At 51.8% G+C, this 17,568-nt stretch overlaps 3 protein-coding genes across 8 annotated transcripts; 1 reads left to right on the top strand and 2 right to left on the bottom strand.

Moving 5' to 3' along the window:
• Window positions 1–460: 460 nt before the first annotated feature.
• On the bottom strand, window positions 461–3,485 carry Cbln3 (cerebellin 3 precursor). Its single transcript, XM_038310287.1, has 3 exons — window positions 2,579–3,485; window positions 2,132–2,251; window positions 461–1,844 (listed from the first exon to the last, which is right to left on the bottom strand). Exons 1-3 carry the CDS (start codon window positions 2,855–2,857, stop codon window positions 1,647–1,649), a joined length of 597 nt encoding a protein of 198 aa, XP_038166215.1. The 5' UTR covers window positions 2,858–3,485; the 3' UTR covers window positions 461–1,646.
• A 198-nt stretch (window positions 3,486–3,683) lies between these two features.
• On the top strand, window positions 3,684–15,859 carry Khnyn (KH and NYN domain containing). 5 transcript variants are annotated; one of them, XR_005282961.1, is made up of 9 exons: window positions 3,686–3,864; window positions 4,486–4,703; window positions 5,212–6,329; window positions 6,460–6,590; window positions 6,671–6,767; window positions 11,091–11,198; window positions 11,376–11,477; window positions 11,939–12,828; window positions 14,425–15,859. XR_005282961.1 is itself a non-coding variant. In XM_038309909.1 (8 exons), the coding sequence occupies exons 2-8, from the start codon at window positions 4,503–4,505 to the stop codon at window positions 12,189–12,191; spliced, it is 2,010 nt and encodes a 669-aa protein (XP_038165837.1). In that variant the 5' UTR covers window positions 3,686–3,864; window positions 4,486–4,502; the 3' UTR covers window positions 12,192–15,859. The 5 variants fall into 5 exon arrangements, 2 of the variants coding, with proteins under 2 accessions (XP_038165837.1, XP_038165838.1); XR_005282960.1 differs by having other exon boundaries at window positions 11,939–14,323; XR_005282962.1 differs by lacking the exon at window positions 14,425–15,859 and having other exon boundaries at window positions 3,684–3,864; window positions 11,091–11,256; window positions 11,939–11,953.
• On the bottom strand, window positions 14,373–17,431 carry Sdr39u1 (short chain dehydrogenase/reductase family 39U member 1). Of its 2 annotated transcripts, none has more exons than XM_038309912.1 (6): window positions 17,407–17,431; window positions 16,757–16,863; window positions 16,586–16,668; window positions 16,252–16,373; window positions 15,337–15,480; window positions 14,373–15,085 (listed from the first exon to the last, which is right to left on the bottom strand). In XM_038309912.1, the coding sequence occupies exons 1-6, from the start codon at window positions 17,414–17,416 to the stop codon at window positions 14,673–14,675; spliced, it is 879 nt and encodes a 292-aa protein (XP_038165840.1). In that variant the 5' UTR covers window positions 17,417–17,431; the 3' UTR covers window positions 14,373–14,672. The 2 variants fall into 2 exon arrangements, with proteins under 2 accessions (XP_038165840.1, XP_038165839.1); XM_038309911.1 differs by lacking the exon at window positions 17,407–17,431 and adding an exon at window positions 17,163–17,221.
• Window positions 17,432–17,568: the final 137 nt, after the last annotated feature.

Raw genomic sequence — 17,568 nt, 5'->3', positions numbered from 1 at the left:
CCTATCCAGGGCTGCTGGGCTGATGTAGTTGTTGAAGCTCAAGAAGCCACGAGGTGTCATGCCAAGGACAACAGAGCTGCAAAGAGGGAGCCTGGGCTTTTGTGAGCAGCTGTTCACCCTGGACTCCCTGCCCTGCTGCAGACTCTTCCATGTGAGACAGAATGATCTCTTACCTTGTTTAAACTATTCTTTCTGGCCACATGGTATAGACAAATGCTGAAGGAAAATGCTCTCCCCTCTATCTTACCCATTCCCCACCCTGTACCCCAGAACTGGAGTTCAAACCTGGTGCCTCTGAGCTACACCTCTAGCCTCCCTCCCTCCCTCCCTCCTCCCCTCCCTCCCTCCCCCTTCTTTCCTTGTTCCTTGGTCCTGGTATTTATTTAACTTGAGGACTATTATAGCCTTTTAAAAATTTGACTGGTATGCTCAGTTTGAATTTATTTTCTCTTCCACAAGTCATATGTGCTCCAATCCTGTAATGCCTGCCCCAAACTGCATCCTCACCAAAGTGAGAAGTCCAGGTCTCGCTGACCACAGTTCTCCAGACAGATCCATTCATGCTGGACCACTGGGACAATGGATACAACAGATGAAAGAGGGGTTCTGACGCTGGGGGAAGAGCAGTTAGAGGGGCGAATCATGGCCTCCTCAGTAACAGGAAACTTAAGAAGGAGAATAAGACCGTATGGATCGAAGGAAGAGTGATTACGAGTAGGGACAGGCTCTAAGTGCAGAGAAGGTAGCTGAGAGACAGCTGGAGGAAGTCAGCAAGAGTGGGGAGTGACCGAAACTCAGATTTCAAAGGTGGGGCAGTTTTAGGAATTAGCCAAGGAGGACACATGGTCACTGAAGTGTTGTTCCATGGCTCGTATGTGACCTTTGACCATGCCTCCAGCTCTGTATACCTGCTCTGGTTTTGCCTGTCGGTCAGAGCACGCACGCACACACGGTCAGGAAATGAGGGTCAGAGTCCATTGGGACCTGGCACCGATGGATGGCAGGATTCCTGCCTGCTGACTGTCCCAGTTTATTTGCAGAATGTTTACCTTGTTCAGGGGAGGCACATGCCCTCATCCTATCTCTTCAGCTACGGATGCTCTGGTGGCCCTCCCCACACTTCTTTTTATGGTTGGGCTGCCAGCCTTTGTTAGTAGGTGCTGGCTGAGATCTTTCATGCTGGCACTCCTAACAGGATGGAGTCTGCAGGTACTATGAGGCTGGCCCATCTGGGTCCCTGTGGGAGCCTGTCAGGCTTATCTGTGCCACCTGTCACCAAATAACACTGAGCAGGAAGCCAGGGTAGAGAACAGGAGGAGTGGAGTCTGTGAAGTCGTACAGGCTCCACTCTTGCCAATCCTGCTTTAAGCCAGAACTGCAGGCAGGTGAGGGGCAGCAGAGGCTGGGAGGGCAACTGGAGTGGTGGGGGTGAGGAGTGTTGCGTCTAGAAACTCCATAGCTCTGTTCTTCTATGCTCTTAGTCTTGGGTGTTTGGCATAGGATCTCATGCAAGGAGGTGGGCTATAGGCAGCCTGAGGGGGCCTTTCTCTTGCTCTAAAGACGCTTGTTTCTGGGGCAAGGCAGGGCAGGGTAGGGCAGGGCAGAAGACCAGATGATAGATATCTGTCTTTTAAAGGCTTGGGTTCTCAGAGTGGAAAGATGAGGAAGCCAGAGAAGCTTGAGTACTTCCAGCCACCTAGAAGATTCCCCCGACGAAGGCGCAGGGACACACGGTCCCCAGGGTCCAGCGGAAGCAGCACAGAGCTCGTGGCTGCCTCTCGGGTCACATCAGGGTCATTGGCAAAGGCTGAGATGACCGGCCATGTATTCAGCATCAGGCTCACCTGGGGAGGGGAGCTCAGTTAGCTCCTATTTCCTAGCCCTTAGCTCAGGACCCTCATCGTTTCAAGGACTTCCTTTTGGGAATTCGAGGCTTAATGGGCTCTCCTGTGAGGGCTGAGGGGTGGCCGGTGTTGGGCTCTGCACATCTGCCATATCCTGCTAGCCAGGACCTTTCCTCCCTTGCTCATGATCCCCAGGATACAGGTCAATAGAAGAGCTGCCCAGCGATGTGCTGTGGTCTGCTTATGACCCTCCCTTCCCCGGGAGATGGGGCTGATACTCTGGTCACCTGGACAGTTTGGCGGTTGTACACCTTTACCACGTGGAATCGGAAGCTGTAGACTCCACGGACAGGGGCCACGAAGCAGCCTGAGGTCCGATCAAAGCCACCACCCTCGTTCACCAGCACCTACAGGAATCAGATCTTGTTGAGTAGGATCCAGGGTGCCTGGGGCTCAGGTGCATGCATCACAGAGGTTGGTGTTTGGGCAACGGGTAAGGACAAAAGGGGTGGCAAGCAAGCGCGACAGGAATCTGTGGATTCAAAAATGATGAGAAATGGCGAAGAGAGGTTGTGTGTATGAGTGAAGGAAGGCAAACAGTCGGTGGCCATCTTTGGTGAAGGTGTGCCAAGAGATGCAGGAAATGGTTTTCTTGAAGTCTGAGGGCTGCAAAGTGGGCTTGGACAGTAGAGTCCAGGTCCTTGCAGGTCCTCTGCATGGGGCAAGGGTATTACCTGGTCAAAGTAGATGGCACCAGTGGTGCCATTGCCGGTTTCCCCTGCTGGTTCATGGTGATGGCTTCGGACTGCAGCAAACGCCACTCTTCCTGGAGGTGCCTCTCCCAGGGCTGCTCCCCCAGGTCCCCCTGCAGCAGGTCGACCTGGCTCACAGACCACCAGGCACTCCCCTTCCAGCAGGACAGGCTCTGACCCTTCTTGAGCCCACCCAGCCCCTAGGGTCAGAAGCACCAGGGCCAAGGGCAGCTTGTGGTTGTGCCGTTGAGTTCCCATCATTGCCCGGTACCTCTGTATTCACAGGCTTCCCTGTCTTCTGGCTCCCTTTTGCTCTCCCTCCTGCTTCAAGCTTTTAGAACCTCTTGCCCTGCTCCTTTGTCCTCCCTATGGGTCTGTCACCTAGTTTGGGCGCCTCCTTCCCTATACCTGTTTGTGTCCCAAAGCTCTGCCTGGCCTCTCCTTACTCCTGCTGTCACTGCAGTTCCCTCCTCCTTGGCAAAGCATGGAGTGACAGCAGTTGAGCTCTGGGAGGGAGAAGAGGCATAGAGGCAGGACACAGGGCTCCAGCCTGATTCTGTATCAGGGAGGCCGGAGAGTGAGTGATGGAGAACAACCACACACACACACACACACACACACACACACACACACACACAAACACACACACGACGAAGTTTCTTTAGCTCCTTCCTCGTCTCTCCTTTTCAGAACTCTTCACAATCTGTCTTCCTCCGTAGAACTTTTTTTGTTGTTGTTGTTGGAAGGTGTGTCCTCATCTTTCCCCACAATCTACTTGGAGAAAGTGCTTGGGCCAAGGGCGGTATTCTCTTGTCACTCTGGGCAAGTCACTTTCCCTCTTGGAACCTTCAACTGAGCAGAACACGCAAGTACCCCCCAAGAACGGGAGGCGAACGTGGGAGTCGGCGGGAGGCGTTGGGGTGGGGCTGGGGTGGGGGTTGGGACAGAAGTGTAGGCTACCCGCTAGGCCCCGCAGGGGACGTGGAGGGTGGGTCGGTGGGCCGCAGGGCAGAAGGCGGAGCCCTGGAGGGCGGGAGCGGGAGCGGGAGGAGATGGCAGCGCAGCCCCGGCGGGGGAGGAGCCGGTGTGACTCCGCCCCAGGCCGGGAAGTGAATCCAAAACCAGAACGCGTTGTTGACGACAGGAGTGTAGGTTGGGTGGGAAGCCGAGGAGGCCCTCCCAGATTCGGGTCCCCAGCCCTCTGGGGTGCGGGAGAAGCGCGGGGATCCCGGGCCCCTAGAGGAACAGCGGGACTCGCGGCTTTGGCGGTAGGCGCGCCCCTTCCTGGCGAACGGGAGCTGGAGGCCGCGGCCGGAGGGTGATCGGGCTGGGGGGCGGCCACCACGGCAGTCTGTGGGAGGGCGGGCCAGGCCCCGGGTCCTGGGTGGAACGCTTGGCGGTGGACGTCTCCCAGAAGAGAGGGGGGAGGTAGGAGTGGCTAGAGAAAGAACACTGGGCAAGGGCCTCCCTGGGCTACACAGTTACAGCCTCGGGCGAGTAGTTGTCTCTGAAGAGGCCCTCTTCTATTCAAAGCTTGCCGAGACCTCTGAGTTTTGGGAATCTTTCCTCACCCACCCACTTCATACGACTCTCAGAATGAGCTGGGGGCTCCTTCACGGAACTCCCCCTCTTAGGGGGGTGGTCATCTGTGTCCGGAGGCCAGTCGTCCATCCCCGATAGCCTTGTTTACGAAGGACTTCCTCTCCGGGAGAGGCCTGTGGATAGATAATTTTCTATCCTCTCCACCTCCGAGGTGGCCGTGCTACCTCCTGGGGTTGTTTACCGGTACTGTGACTAGGTGCGACTTGTTGATTGTGGGGTGTAGGCCGTGTGGTTGAGATTTGGGCTGAAGAGAGACAGAGACTTTGAGCTTGCCTCTGCTCTTCCAGGACCCCAGGAAGAAGCCATGTCTACTTGGGGGTTTGCTTCCCCGGCTCCCGACCGCTTTGCGGTGTCTGCGGTGGCAGAGGATAAGGTTCGGGAGCAGCAGGCTCGCTTGGAGCGTATCTTCAGCGTGGGAATAAGCATCCTCTCCAAAGACTGCCCAGATAACCCTCATATCTGGCTGCAGCTTGAGGGCCCCAAGGAGAACGTCTGCAGAGCCAAGGTGAACTCCTCTCCCAGGTCCTTTTAGGACCCGGCCCCTCCCCTAGGCAGATTTGGAGGAGCGGCTGGGGAGGATTTCTGCCTCTGCTATCTTACTGACTGCTTCTGTCCTGAGCTTTGAGGAACTCAGCAGTTATTTTTTATTTAGAATTTTGGTTTCACTTCTGCCCTGATGGCCCAGGTACTGCAGGCATTTGGAAACAAATTACTTTGTGCTCTTGGGGATAGTAGAGTAATCCTGCTGTACAGGTGGCCCTTGCCAAGGAATTCACTGGGAGTGAGTGGGTGTGGCAGGGGGGTGGCCACATTTCTTTCTTTGGCCTCGAGGAGGAGTTCTAATACAGCTTCACCACTTGACAGCCTTCCAATCTAGTCTTAAATTTCCTTGTGTCTACAATGGGAATAATAACAGTATCTACTTGGATGATGCATGCGCTTGGAGCTCAGGGAGAACAATGAACCTGAAGGAGATGGCTTCTAGAAGGTTCCTCTCTGACCTTCCCATCTAGGAATACCTGAAGGGGCTCTGCAGCCCAGAACTGCAGAGTGAAATCCGCTACCCACCCAGACTGCACTGCGTCTTTCAGGGAGCCCACGGCTTCTTCCTTGACTGCCTGGCTTGGAGCACATCTGCCCACCTGGTGCCCCTGGTTCCTGGCTCTCTGATGATCAGTGGCCTGACAGAGGCATTTGTGATGGCTCAGAGCCGGGTGGAGGAGTTAGTGCAGCGGCTGATCTGGGATCTTCAGCTGCACTCTTGTCCCGGAGCCCCTGCCAGTGCTGGAGTGCTGAGAGACTTCTCTGCTCTGCTGCAGACTAGGGAGGATGCCTACACAGAGGACCTGCTGCAGCTGCCCCTGGCTGTCCAGGAGGAGCTCCTAACTCTGGTACAGGAGGCATCCAGAGAGCAGGGTCCACAGGTGCTGCCCTCTCATGAGCGGCAGGGGAGTAGAGGCCTGTCCAGTGCTCAGTTCCAGGGAGTTAGGACTCCCTTGAGTCACGGTGGGGAGTTCCAGGGTACTGGAGTGGTGGGGTCGGGAGATTCAAGGGCAGCGAGAGGAGAAAGACCTACTATGGAGAAGCAGGGAAGTAAACAGGATGGTGTCAGGGACACGCATTCAGGGAGGAAGGACCCCTCTGGGGAAGAGGTCTCCGAGAGAGGAGTGGCTTTCAAGTCACAACCAGCAGGTGGAGGAGCGGAGGCACCGTTGAAGGGAAAGGCCTTGGGGAAGGAGGAGATTCCTCAGCAAAGAGGAGGGTTCAGTATGCAGGGTGAACCTTCTGGTGCCCATGTGCCCTCTCAGAGGGCAGCTCAAACTCGGGGAGCCTCTCTCCTCCAGCGGCTCCATAATGGGAGCACGTCACCTCCCAGAGTACCTAGCCCTCCACCTGCGCCGGAACCCCCGTGGCCCTGTGGAGACCGAGATCGGGGAGACAGGGGAGAGAAGCAACAGGCTGGGGCTCGAGGTCGAGGGTATAAACGAGGCGCTCGAGGGGGCAACTTGGTGACTGGCACACAGCGTTTCCAGGAAGCCTTACAGGACCCTTTCACCCTGTGCCTTGCTAATGTGCCCGGCCAGCCAGACCTCCGTCATATCGTCATTGATGGCAGCAACGTGGCCATGGTGTAAGTAGCTGGTGGGGTTGAGTTCTGAGGAGGGGGATGAGAGGCATCTTTGTCTGTCTTGGAGACATCTGCCGAGGGGCTGGTCGTGCAGCCTCCTCTGGGTCCTGAGCGTTGACCCTCTCCATTGCAGGCATGGCCTGCAGCACTACTTCTCAAGCCGGGGCATTGCTCTTGCTGTGCAGTACTTCTGGGATCGTGGGCATCGTGACATAACTGTCTTTGTGCCCCAGTGGCGCTTCAGTAAGGATTCCAAGGTCAGAGGTAAGTTGGGTCTGGCCATCTGTGTCCTGGGTCAGGCCATGTCTACCTTGAGGAGAACCCTGTTGTATCTTGTTCTATAGAGAGTCACTTCCTGCAGAAGCTGTACTCCCTGAGTCTGCTTTCCCTGACACCCTCACGAGTCATGGATGGCAAGAGGATTTCTTCCTATGATGACAGGTATTTGCTCCTCCCCTGGCCCCCAGTTTTATTGAAGGAGTCTAGTGGGACTTTGAGCAGGAGAGAGATGCTCCTGACCTCTCTGTCTTCCAGCCTCAGTAGTGGAGTTAGTTTCCGTGGGACATATGATGGGGTAGGTAAGTCAGCTCTGCGGGTGACACGAGAGGGACTGTGGACAACTGTGTTCGCATGCTCATCATTCACCTTGTATTTATAGAAAGTGCTTTACTGTCTAGAAAATACTCTGTAACGGAGAGCCGGGAAAGCTGATGACATGAATGGCTGGCAGAATTTCCAAACATGTAGAGAAATTCCTTGAACATTCTGGGAAAATCTTCAAAATAAATAAGATGCAGAAACATAGTCTTTGAATACTAGGACTGCCTAGAACGTGGTTCAGTGAGAGACCACTGGACTCAGAATGGAACAGGAAGTCAGAATTAGGGCTCCAGGCTTCATTATTGATCTGCTTTCTCCATGGCCTCGGCCCCACCTCTTAGTGAATGAACCTCTTTGTCTCAGGGTCCTTCTCCATTCATTCACCCTCCTTGAGAATATCAAAAGAAGATAAGGTATGTGCTTGCCTCATTCCTGGTGCTAAGCAAGAGTCCAGTGACAACCCTCTTAACATTGCATGGGCCCAATTAAGTGTTGCATGAAGCTGGGTGTGATAGTTACGCCTGTAATCCCAGCACTTGAGAGACCGAGGTAGGATAATCCCCCACGAATTTGAGGCCATCATGAGCTACAAAGTATGTTCCAGGCTAGCCTGGACTACAAAGTGAGACCCTGTCTCAATAAACTAAAAAGAAGAAAGAAAGGAGAAAAGTGATGCCTGTATTTATCTCTCTTTACAGAGGTAGATACAGGGGCTAAGTGGTCAACTCCCTTGACAGAGGTTACCATATAGGCTAGACAGAAAACGTAGGGTATACTCCTGCTGCACTTTTGCACACATGGTGTGGAAATATACACATTTTAAAGCTGATTAGCTATTTTAAATCTTTCTATTTTGTGTAAAATAAAAAAATCTTATGTGTAGTAGTGTTTTGCCTGTATGTATGGATGTGTACTTTGTGCATGCCTGTTGCCCATAGAGTCTAGAAAAGTTTAAAAAAGCAACTTTAAGGAGTGTTTATTTTAGCTCCCTGTTTCAGGTTACAGTCCGTTATAGCTGGGAAGTCCCAGCAGCAGGATCTTAGGGGAGCTGGTCACATCACATCCATAATCAGGAACAGAGAGCAATGACTGTATACATGTATAAATGTTCAGCTTGCTTCTGCTGCTCATAGGATCCAGAATCCCCTGCCTAGGGAATGGTGCTGCTCACAGTGGTTGGGTCTTTCCACTCTAATTAACCACGTTCTTACAAACCACCAGATCCAGACAGTTCCCACTGTGAACTCTTCTCAGGTCATTCTAGATTAAGTTGACAATTAAGAACTAGCCAGCATAGTGATTATGTGTTTTATCATTTCAGATATTTAACTTTTACTCTCTAAAAGTAAATAGTATTTTACAAAAGGTACTTCACTTTCTTCTTTGGTTCTGTTGCGGTGATAAATACCATGATCCAAAGATACTTGGAGGAGAGGGTTTATTTTGTCGTAAAACTTTCAGGTAATAGTCCATTTCTGATTGGAAGTCAGGACAGGGCCCTGGAGGCAGGGATTGGTGCTGAGACCACAGGAATACGACTTACTGGCTTGCTCGCTTTCTAATACCACCCAGGGCCACCTGCCTAGAGGTGGCCCTGCCTCCAGTGGCCTGGACCTCTATCAATCTGCAATGAAGAAAATGTCTCACACATTGCCTATAGGCAATCTAATGGAGCCATTTTCTCACTTGGGAGTCCCCTTCCCAGATAACTGTATATTGTATCAAGTTGACAAAAACCAAGGAGGACTCTACTGATGCTACTGTTTCCTTTTTGGACAGGATCTCACTTTGTAGCCCTGGGCTGGAACTGGTACTTCTTCTGTAGGCCAGGTTGGCTTTGAGCTTGTGGCCATCCTCCTGCTTCTGCCTCCCAAGTGCAGTTATTTTGTTTTAAGGCCTAGAATTTAGGTTTATCTAAGACAGTAACTTACATGATGCAGACTTGGAATTTCTCTTCTTTGTGGTACAAATCAGCACAGTGGACCCCAACGTGGCCTGCTGAATGAGTGTGGCAGAGCAAGAGGCAGCCTAACCCGAGAGCTGGGAAGCCCTTGACTAGAGAGCACGCTTTGTGGACTTCACGTAGCATAGCACCCCCTAAGCTTGTTTCCCACACACCTGTCGTTCCTAATCCCGATTCCCTGTCTTCTCTGGACCACAATGCCTTTCAGATACTGACTGCTCACTTCAGACTAGGTGCATGACTTGGAGGAAGAACTCTGGGCAAGAGCTGGTCCTTGGCTTCAGAGGGTCCCAATGTGAAAATTGATAAGAACCCCGTAAACCAGGCACTGTAGGAGCTCAGGGAAGGGAGCCCTGTTGTGACTAGGATTTTCCAGGAAGGAAGGATTGGGAGTTTTGACTGAGAAGAATGTGGGATGGACTGATCTCTTTGGTTTTCAACCTTTCAAAAGTTAGTTCACTGCCTACCACCTTGTGAATCTCACGCTGTGGATGGAGAATTATTAAAAATGGGACCTGGCCATGATGGCAGTTGCCTTTAATGCCAATACTTGGGAAGTAGAGGTAAAGGCATGAAGCTTGAGGTTAGCTTCAGCTATTCAGTAAATTGGAGGCAGGCCTGGGCTATGTGAGTTCATATCTTACAAATAAAACAAAACACAAAAATTACTAAAGCAGGCCTCAGGTGTCTTTTAAAAGCTTTATAATTTTGGGGTGGGAGAGATGGCTCAGCAGTTAAGAGCACTGGTTACTCTTGCAGAAGTCTTAAGTTTAATTCCCAGCAACCACACCGCAGCTCACAATCTGATGCCCTCTTCTGGTCTGCAGGTATACATGCAGACAAAGCATCTGTATGCATAAAAAAAAAAAGAAATCTTAAAAAAAAACCTTGAGGGGTTGGAGAGATGGCTCAGCAGTTAAGGACGCTGACTGCTCTTCCAGAGGACCTGGGTTCAATTCCCACCATTCAGATGGCAGCTAATAACTGTCTGTAACTCCCAAGATCTGACAGCCTCACACAGGCAGAACAACAATGCACATAAAATAAAAATAAGTAAATTATAAAGAACCAAAAAACTTGAAATTTTTATTTTTTTATTTTTTGAGGTAAGGTCTCTTGTAGCCAGGTTGGTCTCAAGGCTCACTGAGTAACCAAGGATGACCTTGAACTTCACCTCCTGAATGACAGATGACTGGTGTGTGTTACCATGCCCAGTCTATGTGGTGCTGGAGGTTGAATGCAGGGCCTCGTGCAGCTAGATGAGTACTCTATCTACCAAGTGAGCTCTACCGCCTGCTCCCAGAAAGTAAGTTCTTTAGGTGCCAGCCTGGACGTGTGGACTTACTCAAAGCCTCTCACTTGGACTGGGTTGGGATGAGGGGCAGGTGTGGAAGAGCTCTGTAGGGGAAGGACAGGTGAGACTGAGGGATGGAGGATGGTGAGGTGAGGCAGGTGAGCTGGTGGAAGGCTCGCAGGAGTCCCAGTTTTAATGTCTGAATTATTAAGGCGATTGTGGCCCTGGGAAGTAAGGCAGTGTGGAGGAATGCGGGTTTGTGAACGACTGGTGGGCGGGACTGTTTAGACAGTCTCCGGTGAGTGGGCTGCCGCTGGGACGCTACCTTGGATTCATCACTGTCTGTTTCCTGACCGTGGTGCCTGTGTCTAGTTAGTCACCCGTGTGATGGTGAGGGGAGGAGCTGAATAAGGATGCACACACTGTAATCAGAACTGTGGCAGGAAGATTTAGAGTTCAAAGCCTGCTGGGGCTACAGAGAGAATTCAAGGCTAGACTAATTTAGTAAGATTTGTTTGTTTGTTTTTGAGATAGGATCTCTCTATGTGACTGTCCTGAAACTATATAAACCAGGCTGCCTTAGAACTCAAGAGATTTGCCTGTCTCTGCCTCCTGAGTCCTGGGATTAAAGGTGTGCACCACCATGCCCTGCCTGTCTCTGACCCCCATTGCCTCGGTCGGTCTGTCTACCTACCTACCTACCAGCCTACCTATAATCTCGGGTAAAGCACTTGCCTAGGATGCATGAGGATCTGGCCTCAGTTCCCAAGAAGCCTCCCTCACCCTTCATTTAAATGAATTTGGAGACTGACCTCCATCACCAGAATTCGGTCACAGGCATTGATAGCATACCGTGGGGCCAATCCTTGGGGAATCCCAGAATGGTTTCTGTGTTTCCTCGAGACAGGTTCATGGTGAAGCTGGCGGAAGAGACTGATGGGATCATTGTCTCCAATGACCAGTTCCGAGACCTGGCAGAGGAGTCAGACAAGTGGATGGCCGTCATCAGAGAGCGGTGAGAATAGGGCAGCGGCTCAGACCTTTCTCTAAAGCAGCTCTTCTCTGGCCACTGGGTGAGAATCCTGGGCAAGGGCTTGAAGATGCCTGAGGACGATAGCCAGTAGCTCCGGGTGGTTTTGGTCTGGGTGATGTCAGCGAGATCGTTCCTGTGACTCCCTCTTTCTGCATCCAGCCTGCTGCCCTTCACCTTTGTGGGAAACCTCTTCATGGTCCCAGATGACCCTCTGGGGCGAAATGGCCCCACCCTGGATGAGTTCCTGAAGAAGACAGTCAGGTAATGCCCTTGCTTCTCCCCACAGCCTGTTGATCTGCTCCTCTCTGAAGGACTGGAGACTTGGATGGGAGTGTCACAGTTTGGGCCAGCTTTATACTGCAGTTGTCTTGAGTTTGTGGGACTGGCCTTTAAAGTCCCCCCAGGGAATCCTGACACAGACTTCGTACTAGGAAGAGAAATGTGTATTTCTTTTTTCTTTTGGTCTGTGTGTTTGATGGAAGGATTTGGGAGATGATTGCATGTAATGATAGCCAATTGCACCCCCACACCCTCTATTGGCTCATTAAGCAAGTGATTAAACAGGACATTGCATTCCTAGTGGGATACTGCCGCTCAGTGGCCAGCATAGGGAACTTCATAAATTCATCTCCAAAAGCTGGGAATTGTCAGTTTGCCTGAGGCTCCCAGAGGCCCAACTTTTCTACAGAGCGCTTATCGCTTCTTATTCTGCTTTTCTCCAGGAAACAGGACTCTTCTAAGGCTCAGCAACCCTCCAAAGGCCCCAAAGACCATGGGAATCAGCAGCAGGCGAAGCAAGGGAAGGAAGAGGAAAGAGGTGGCATTCGGAAGACCAGGGAGACAGAACGGCTCCGGCGTCAGCTGCTGGAGGTGTTTGGGGGTCAGGACCACAAGGTGGACTTCATCCTGCAGCGGGAACCATACTGCCGGGATATTAATCAACTTTCTGAGGCCCTGCTGAGTCTCAACTTTTGAGCCTTACTTGCCTGCATAGCTGCTGCCCTATCAGACTTAGCGACCCCAGCCCAGCCCCTCCTTACAGTCCTCTGCTGCTCAGACTGTGCTCCAGACTCCCTCTAAGATGGTGCTTTGGCTGGAGGAAGCACCAGAGAAGAGATTTGAGTGTGGGAACACCCTTGCCTGGGGTCCGTAAGGTGACTCGACCCGAGTCAGGACCGCAGCCAGCTCTAAGGAGCCTTTGATCAGATTTAACCACTCATCCTGGTCTTTGCAGAGGGTTTCTGCAGGCTGTAGAGGCTCCTCCTGAAGGCTGAGACTGTTGGCCAAGTTAAGCTGAGTTGGAGGCTAGGGTAAGCTGGGGGCAGTAAAAGGCTAAGCTGAGGAAGAAAGCATCCTCAGGCTGCTCTTCTGAATGGCTAGTGTAGGCTGAGCTGTCTGGGTTCTGCAGGGCCACAGTGCTATGCGGGCTGTTGCAGTAGGACAGCAGAGACCCAGAGGCTTCCAGTTTGGGTTGTGCCTGCCTGCGACCTTGGCTGAGTCGCTTGACTTTTACTTATGTCTGTACAACAGGCATAAAAAATAACCTTTGAGAGGAAACCTGGGTACACAGAGGAAGGCTCCTGTGAGGAAGTGATCTTGGATCGTGTCTCAGGTGTGTCTGCCTGTGTCTGCATAGGCTCTCTAACCAAAACTTCATGTTCAGAGATGTCCACAGTCCACAGCCTCAGTTTTAACTCGGGGTTTCCAGTAGAACACGCCTGTAATGGCTGCCCCCTTTCCCAGCAACCTTCCAAACACACATTAACAAAAGAGTTGTTAGGGCTGATTGCTGCATTACCTAAAAACTCTCAGGGTCCCTAGAAGAGGCAGCTGGTCAGTTGCATTCAAATGTGTTTACAGATTCACAAATGTGTCAGAAAGGCCCCAGTTAAATCCTCTCTCTGGTGTTGAATGTGTTCACCAAATTCATGAAGCTATGCTTTGCAGTGACAATGTTAGTGGGATCTATCTATTATTTCCTTTATGGAAGACGTGGGTTGCATTTGGTAAGATACAGTACTGCTTCCTGTGTATAGTTAAGAAACTATTGTCTAGGAGTGGAAGCTGAAACATCAGCGTTGAAAGACACCTGGTTAGTCACAGATGACCTCCACTGACCTATCATGGCCAAGTGTTTACATCCTAATTCCCACAAGTCATTGTTTGGTATCTGCTTGATTTTTGTGCCAGGGAATTTACTCTCTGCAAGGAGGCACATTCCTGACCTGGATGTATAGTTGTCCAGTAGTTTCTCCCCCCCCTCTAGTGTAGCGTAACAAGCTTCTGTTATTTTTACCTTCCCTGGGAATAACTCAGAGCTAGTCAACTTCTCAGATAAAGAGGTAAGGTAGGTTCCCTGGATTCAGTTCTGTTTGGGAGTTGTAGCAAGTCCCTGAATGAGCTTCTTTTCTGGCTGACTTACTAGTGACACACAGAGGTGACTGTGGGTGGAGCTCAGTGATCAAGGAGAGGGTCCCTAGGTCCATGTCTGTCTGTTTTGTTGGGCCATTTTCATCTCCACACTAGATTGACTCAGGCTGGGACAGCTGATTGGAGGAAGTTGATCAGGGAAATGACACAACTCCTTTCAGTGCCCAGGAAACAAGGAGAATGGTCTGAATTGGTTGCTGGTAGAAGTGCTTTTTAAGTTTGTGATTGGTTTCTTGCTCTTTTCGCTTGCCGTGATGGTGGGTGTACAGAAGGCCAGAATTAGTTTCCTTTTTATGCTGAGGGCCCTGGAAGGAGGCTGAAGTGTTCCCAAGCAGATGAGACACAGATCCTAGCTTGAACAGGGACACTGGCTTCGTGTTGCTGCAGTATGAGGTGGGATCTGCATGTGTTTGCTAGAGGAATTCCCTGCCATTTGGGTGAAACACTGAGGCCAACCTACAGCCCCCCCCCCCCATTTTTGCTGGCATCCTCTGAACAGGTGGCTAGGGCAGCACCAGAACTCACTGGAAATAGGTCCTTATGTGTACTGTCTTTAATCTCTGTCATACCTCATGTCTCACCAGCTCATTTGGGAAGAGACCAAGAAAGGGAAGGGTGAGGAGAGAGACAGAGTATTACAACATTCAGAACCTCATTTAGGAAGAAGAGCCATTTAGGTAATAGTCCTTAAGATGAATTCAAGAGAATCTAAGCCAAAGAGACAGCTGAAGCTAGAGATAGAATTTATTGCCGTAACTGTTGAACTTTCTTTACACAGTATACAGGAGAACTGTGGCAACAGTGCGAACACAGAAACGACAAGAAGTTGAAGAAGTTGAGGTTAGGATGAGATTACAACCTTGACTGGAGGTTCTCAGATCCGGGGAACACAACACGGGAAGAAAGTGAGGGGGAGAGGTTCTAAGACCCAGATGGCTTTCTCATCTCAAATACAGGCATCACCTGAGCCAATTCTTAGTTGAGGAACAACAGGCCTCAGCTCCTGCCTTGGGGGTCCTTCTCTACTTAGGCTACGACATCTTTCAAGGCAGCCCCTAACTCTGGGAAGGAATACTGGTAGCCAGTGGCCAGTGTCCGCCGTGGGACCACTTTCTGGCCTTCCAGCAGCATGGTGGCACGCTCTCGTCCGAAGACTGCTTGTACCACTGTGCTGGGGACAGGTATGAAGGCTGGGCGGCCCAGGGCAGCACCCAAGGCTTGGGCAAACTCGGCATTGGTTGTGGTAGATGCTGGAGCCACTCCGTTCAGGACTCCTTGGACGTGGTCCCCTTCAAGGGCATGAGTCAGAATTCCTGCCAGATCACTGATGTGTATCCAGGGGAAGAACTGGTGACCTGAACCAATGGGGCCTCCTAGGCCCAGGCGGAAGGGCAGAAGCATGTGGCCGATGGCACCACCCCCACGGCCCAGCACAACCCCTAAAGCAGGCAAGAGGGGTGGTTCAGGAAGGTTGCTTAGCCTTGAAAATCTGTATTACTCTAATTTCTCTTTTCCCTTCCTCAGTTTCTTCCCATGTGGGTTTGGACAGGACAGAGTTGAGGGTTGTGGATGTTCTTGGGACTTTCCTCTGTAGGTTAGCTAGACTGACGGTGTTCTCTCACTGTAACCTCAGCCCACCTCGGCCCAGAAATCTTCCACTTTGCCAGGTTCCCAGGCCCTTGGTCCTCACCTGAACGTACCACGACCTGGCGTGTAGACTCTCCAGGCAGCCTGGCTGCTGCTTCCCATTTGGTTACCAAGTTGGAGAAAAAGTCAAAATCTCCTCCTGGACTGTCTTCATCATACTCCTCAGTCAGGCTTGGCTGGTAGTAAGCTGTCATGGGAAAGCACTCATTGCTCTGGCTGGCCCTGTCCTGCTGGGCCTTCTGCATTAAAGGCTCCCTAGCCTCATTCTCTCTGATCCGTTGGATTGCCACAGGAGAAGAAAGAACCATGACTGTTTTCCCCTTGATCTGCTTCCTGTATTCCTGCCTGCCAGTCTAGCCTTTGGCTACAGAGCTATACCCAGAGGCTGCTAGCTTGTAGTGGTTAGGAACAGAAACCTGGGTGCCAGGCTGCTTGAGCTCCGCCATTCCTGACATCTGTGACTTTCTGGCAAGTTACTCTCCGTATGAACAATTTGCATCTTCAATATGGGAGTAACTGTACCTACCTCATAAGGTTTTGCAAGGATTAAATGTATAAAATACTTAGTAGAGTATTTCATTTTAATTGTTCGCAATTATTTTGTCTCAAGGGTGACACACTAATAGGGGACTTGTTTATAAAGAACTGTGGACCAAAAAGCAAGGTATTTGGCAGTAGGTCAACTTCCTCAGCACTAGGACTGGTACCATCCCTTTCTCTGAGGGCTTCCACTAAGGGCTCCTAGCTTTGAGTCTCTAGCCAAGTACACTCCCCACTCAGTTCACACCCATGAATACCACGTAGTGAAAATCTAGAGGTCCCGTGGCTGGAGGGTCTAGAAGCTACACTGGAAAGGATACTCCTCTAAGGTGCTGCAGTGGGGTCTAACTATCCCCAAGGGCCTGAGCTGCTTTCTCTGTTCTTGTTAATGTAAGAGGTTGGTGATTTTGGGACATACCTACACCTGTGACTAGTATCCAAGCCTGCGGTGGGTGTGTGGCTTTGGTGATGGCGTTAGCTAGCAAGTGGGTGGTATCCAGGCGGCTGGTAAGAACCTCTTTTTGGAAGGCCTCGTTCCATCTGCAGAGAAGGTGAAAAGGTCAGAAGTACCGACACACATCCAACCCATATCCTCACTACTCATCTCTTTAGCCACAACAATGGGCTTTCTTAGACACCGATACAGAACCGGCTCCAACGCTAAGAGACACTGCACCGTGTATGTCTGCCATACACTCACGGAGTCGACCTCTGCCCCTGTGCGAGTAACACTGCTTTATGGCCCAGCTGACCTTCGCAGAGGGTTGAGGATGTTCTCTCCAGCCAGGTTGATGACGACATCGCAGAGGGGCAGCCCCGACCTAATGAGCTCACTCTGTTGGAGAAAGCACAGGACCTGCTGGTACAGTTCCCGGCGGGCGTGCACACTGCCCTCCCACCCACCTTGCTGAGGCTGGACGTACCCACGTGATTCGACCCGGCCCAGGCTGGCGGGAGACCAAAGTAACTTTGTGGCCCCTGGCTTTAAGCAGCTGGGTTAGGGCTGTCCCGATGAATCCCGTCCCGCCACCTGATGGGAGAGCACAAACTGTTTATACTCCGCGAGGAGGCAGGCCGGGCTGCCCTTTTTGGTGCCGTCCTCTCGGACACCAGGCCTCTCCTCCACTCCATTCTCCCCCCCCCCCCCCCCCCCCCCCCCCCCCCGCAATGCAGAGGTGACACAGGACGCGGGGTTTCAGGGATTCGGCTTTTGGGGCTGGGAAGCCAAGGCTAGGTTGCTTGCTTAGAAGACCGCGCCCGGTGGGGGCTGGTCTCCCAGCTCTGGGCCTCAGCCTAAGCCCACCCGCGACTCTCCCAGCCCTCCCTCACCCACGAGCACCCGCATAGCGACGGGGAACCAACACGCCTGCGCGAGATTTAAAACCGGACGCGACTACGCGCCTCACCTCACGTGAATCGCAGGACTAGGTGTGCGCCACCCCACTTCCCCCGACCCGGAAGGAGTTATAGCAATATCTAAAGACCGTAAATTTCCGTGGGAAGAGAGGTTGATGACGCAAAAGACAGGGGAGGACGACGCGCAGCAGAAATACCCGCTCCTAAAGAAACCGACACATATCCATCCCGCAGAGTGCTGGGTGCTTCTTCAGTTTGGGGGCGGCGGCACCGTGGGATTCTTACTCGTCTTCCTTGCTCGTTTCTCACTGATCCGCCTCTTCTGGCAGCACTCGAAGGTGCACAGTCGATGTGCGTGCTCTGTCCTTGCCCCGCAACT

This window comes from Arvicola amphibius, chromosome 13 (genome assembly GCF_903992535.2).
Source record: "Arvicola amphibius chromosome 13, mArvAmp1.2, whole genome shotgun sequence".
NCBI lineage: Eukaryota > Metazoa > Chordata > Mammalia > Rodentia > Cricetidae > Arvicola > Arvicola amphibius.
Note: the sequence above shows the minus strand (reverse complement) of the source record. Positions and strands in the feature narration are given on the sequence as shown.

Excerpts from the sequence above, each read along its gene's own strand:
- Cbln3 (XM_038310287.1), bottom strand. The coding sequence starts at position 2,857 with ATGATGGGAACTCAACGGCACAACCACAAGCTGCCCTTGGCCCTGGTG. Across the intron at positions 2,252-2,578 it reads GTGCCATCTACTTTGACCAG|GTGCTGGTGAACGAGGGTGG; the intron begins GTAATACCCTTG and ends TGATTCCTGTAG. Across the intron at positions 1,845-2,131 it reads ACAACCGCCAAACTGTCCAG|GTGAGCCTGATGCTGAATAC; the intron begins GTGACCAGAGTA and ends TCCCCTCCCCAG.
- Khnyn (XM_038309909.1), top strand. The coding sequence starts at position 4,503 with ATGTCTACTTGGGGGTTTGCTTCCCCGGCTCCCGACCGCTTTGCGGTG. Across the intron at positions 6,591-6,670 it reads TAAGGATTCCAAGGTCAGAG|AGAGTCACTTCCTGCAGAAG; the intron begins GTAAGTTGGGTC and ends CTTGTTCTATAG. Across the intron at positions 11,478-11,938 it reads TTCCTGAAGAAGACAGTCAG|GAAACAGGACTCTTCTAAGG; the intron begins GTAATGCCCTTG and ends GCTTTTCTCCAG.
- Sdr39u1 (XM_038309911.1), bottom strand. Across the intron at positions 15,481-16,251 it reads GATACTAGTCACAGGTGTAG|CTTACTACCAGCCAAGCCTG; the intron begins GTATGTCCCAAA and ends TTCCCATGACAG. Across the intron at positions 15,086-15,336 it reads CCAGGTCGTGGTACGTTCAG|GGGTTGTGCTGGGCCGTGGG; the intron begins GTGAGGACCAAG and ends TGCCTGCTTTAG.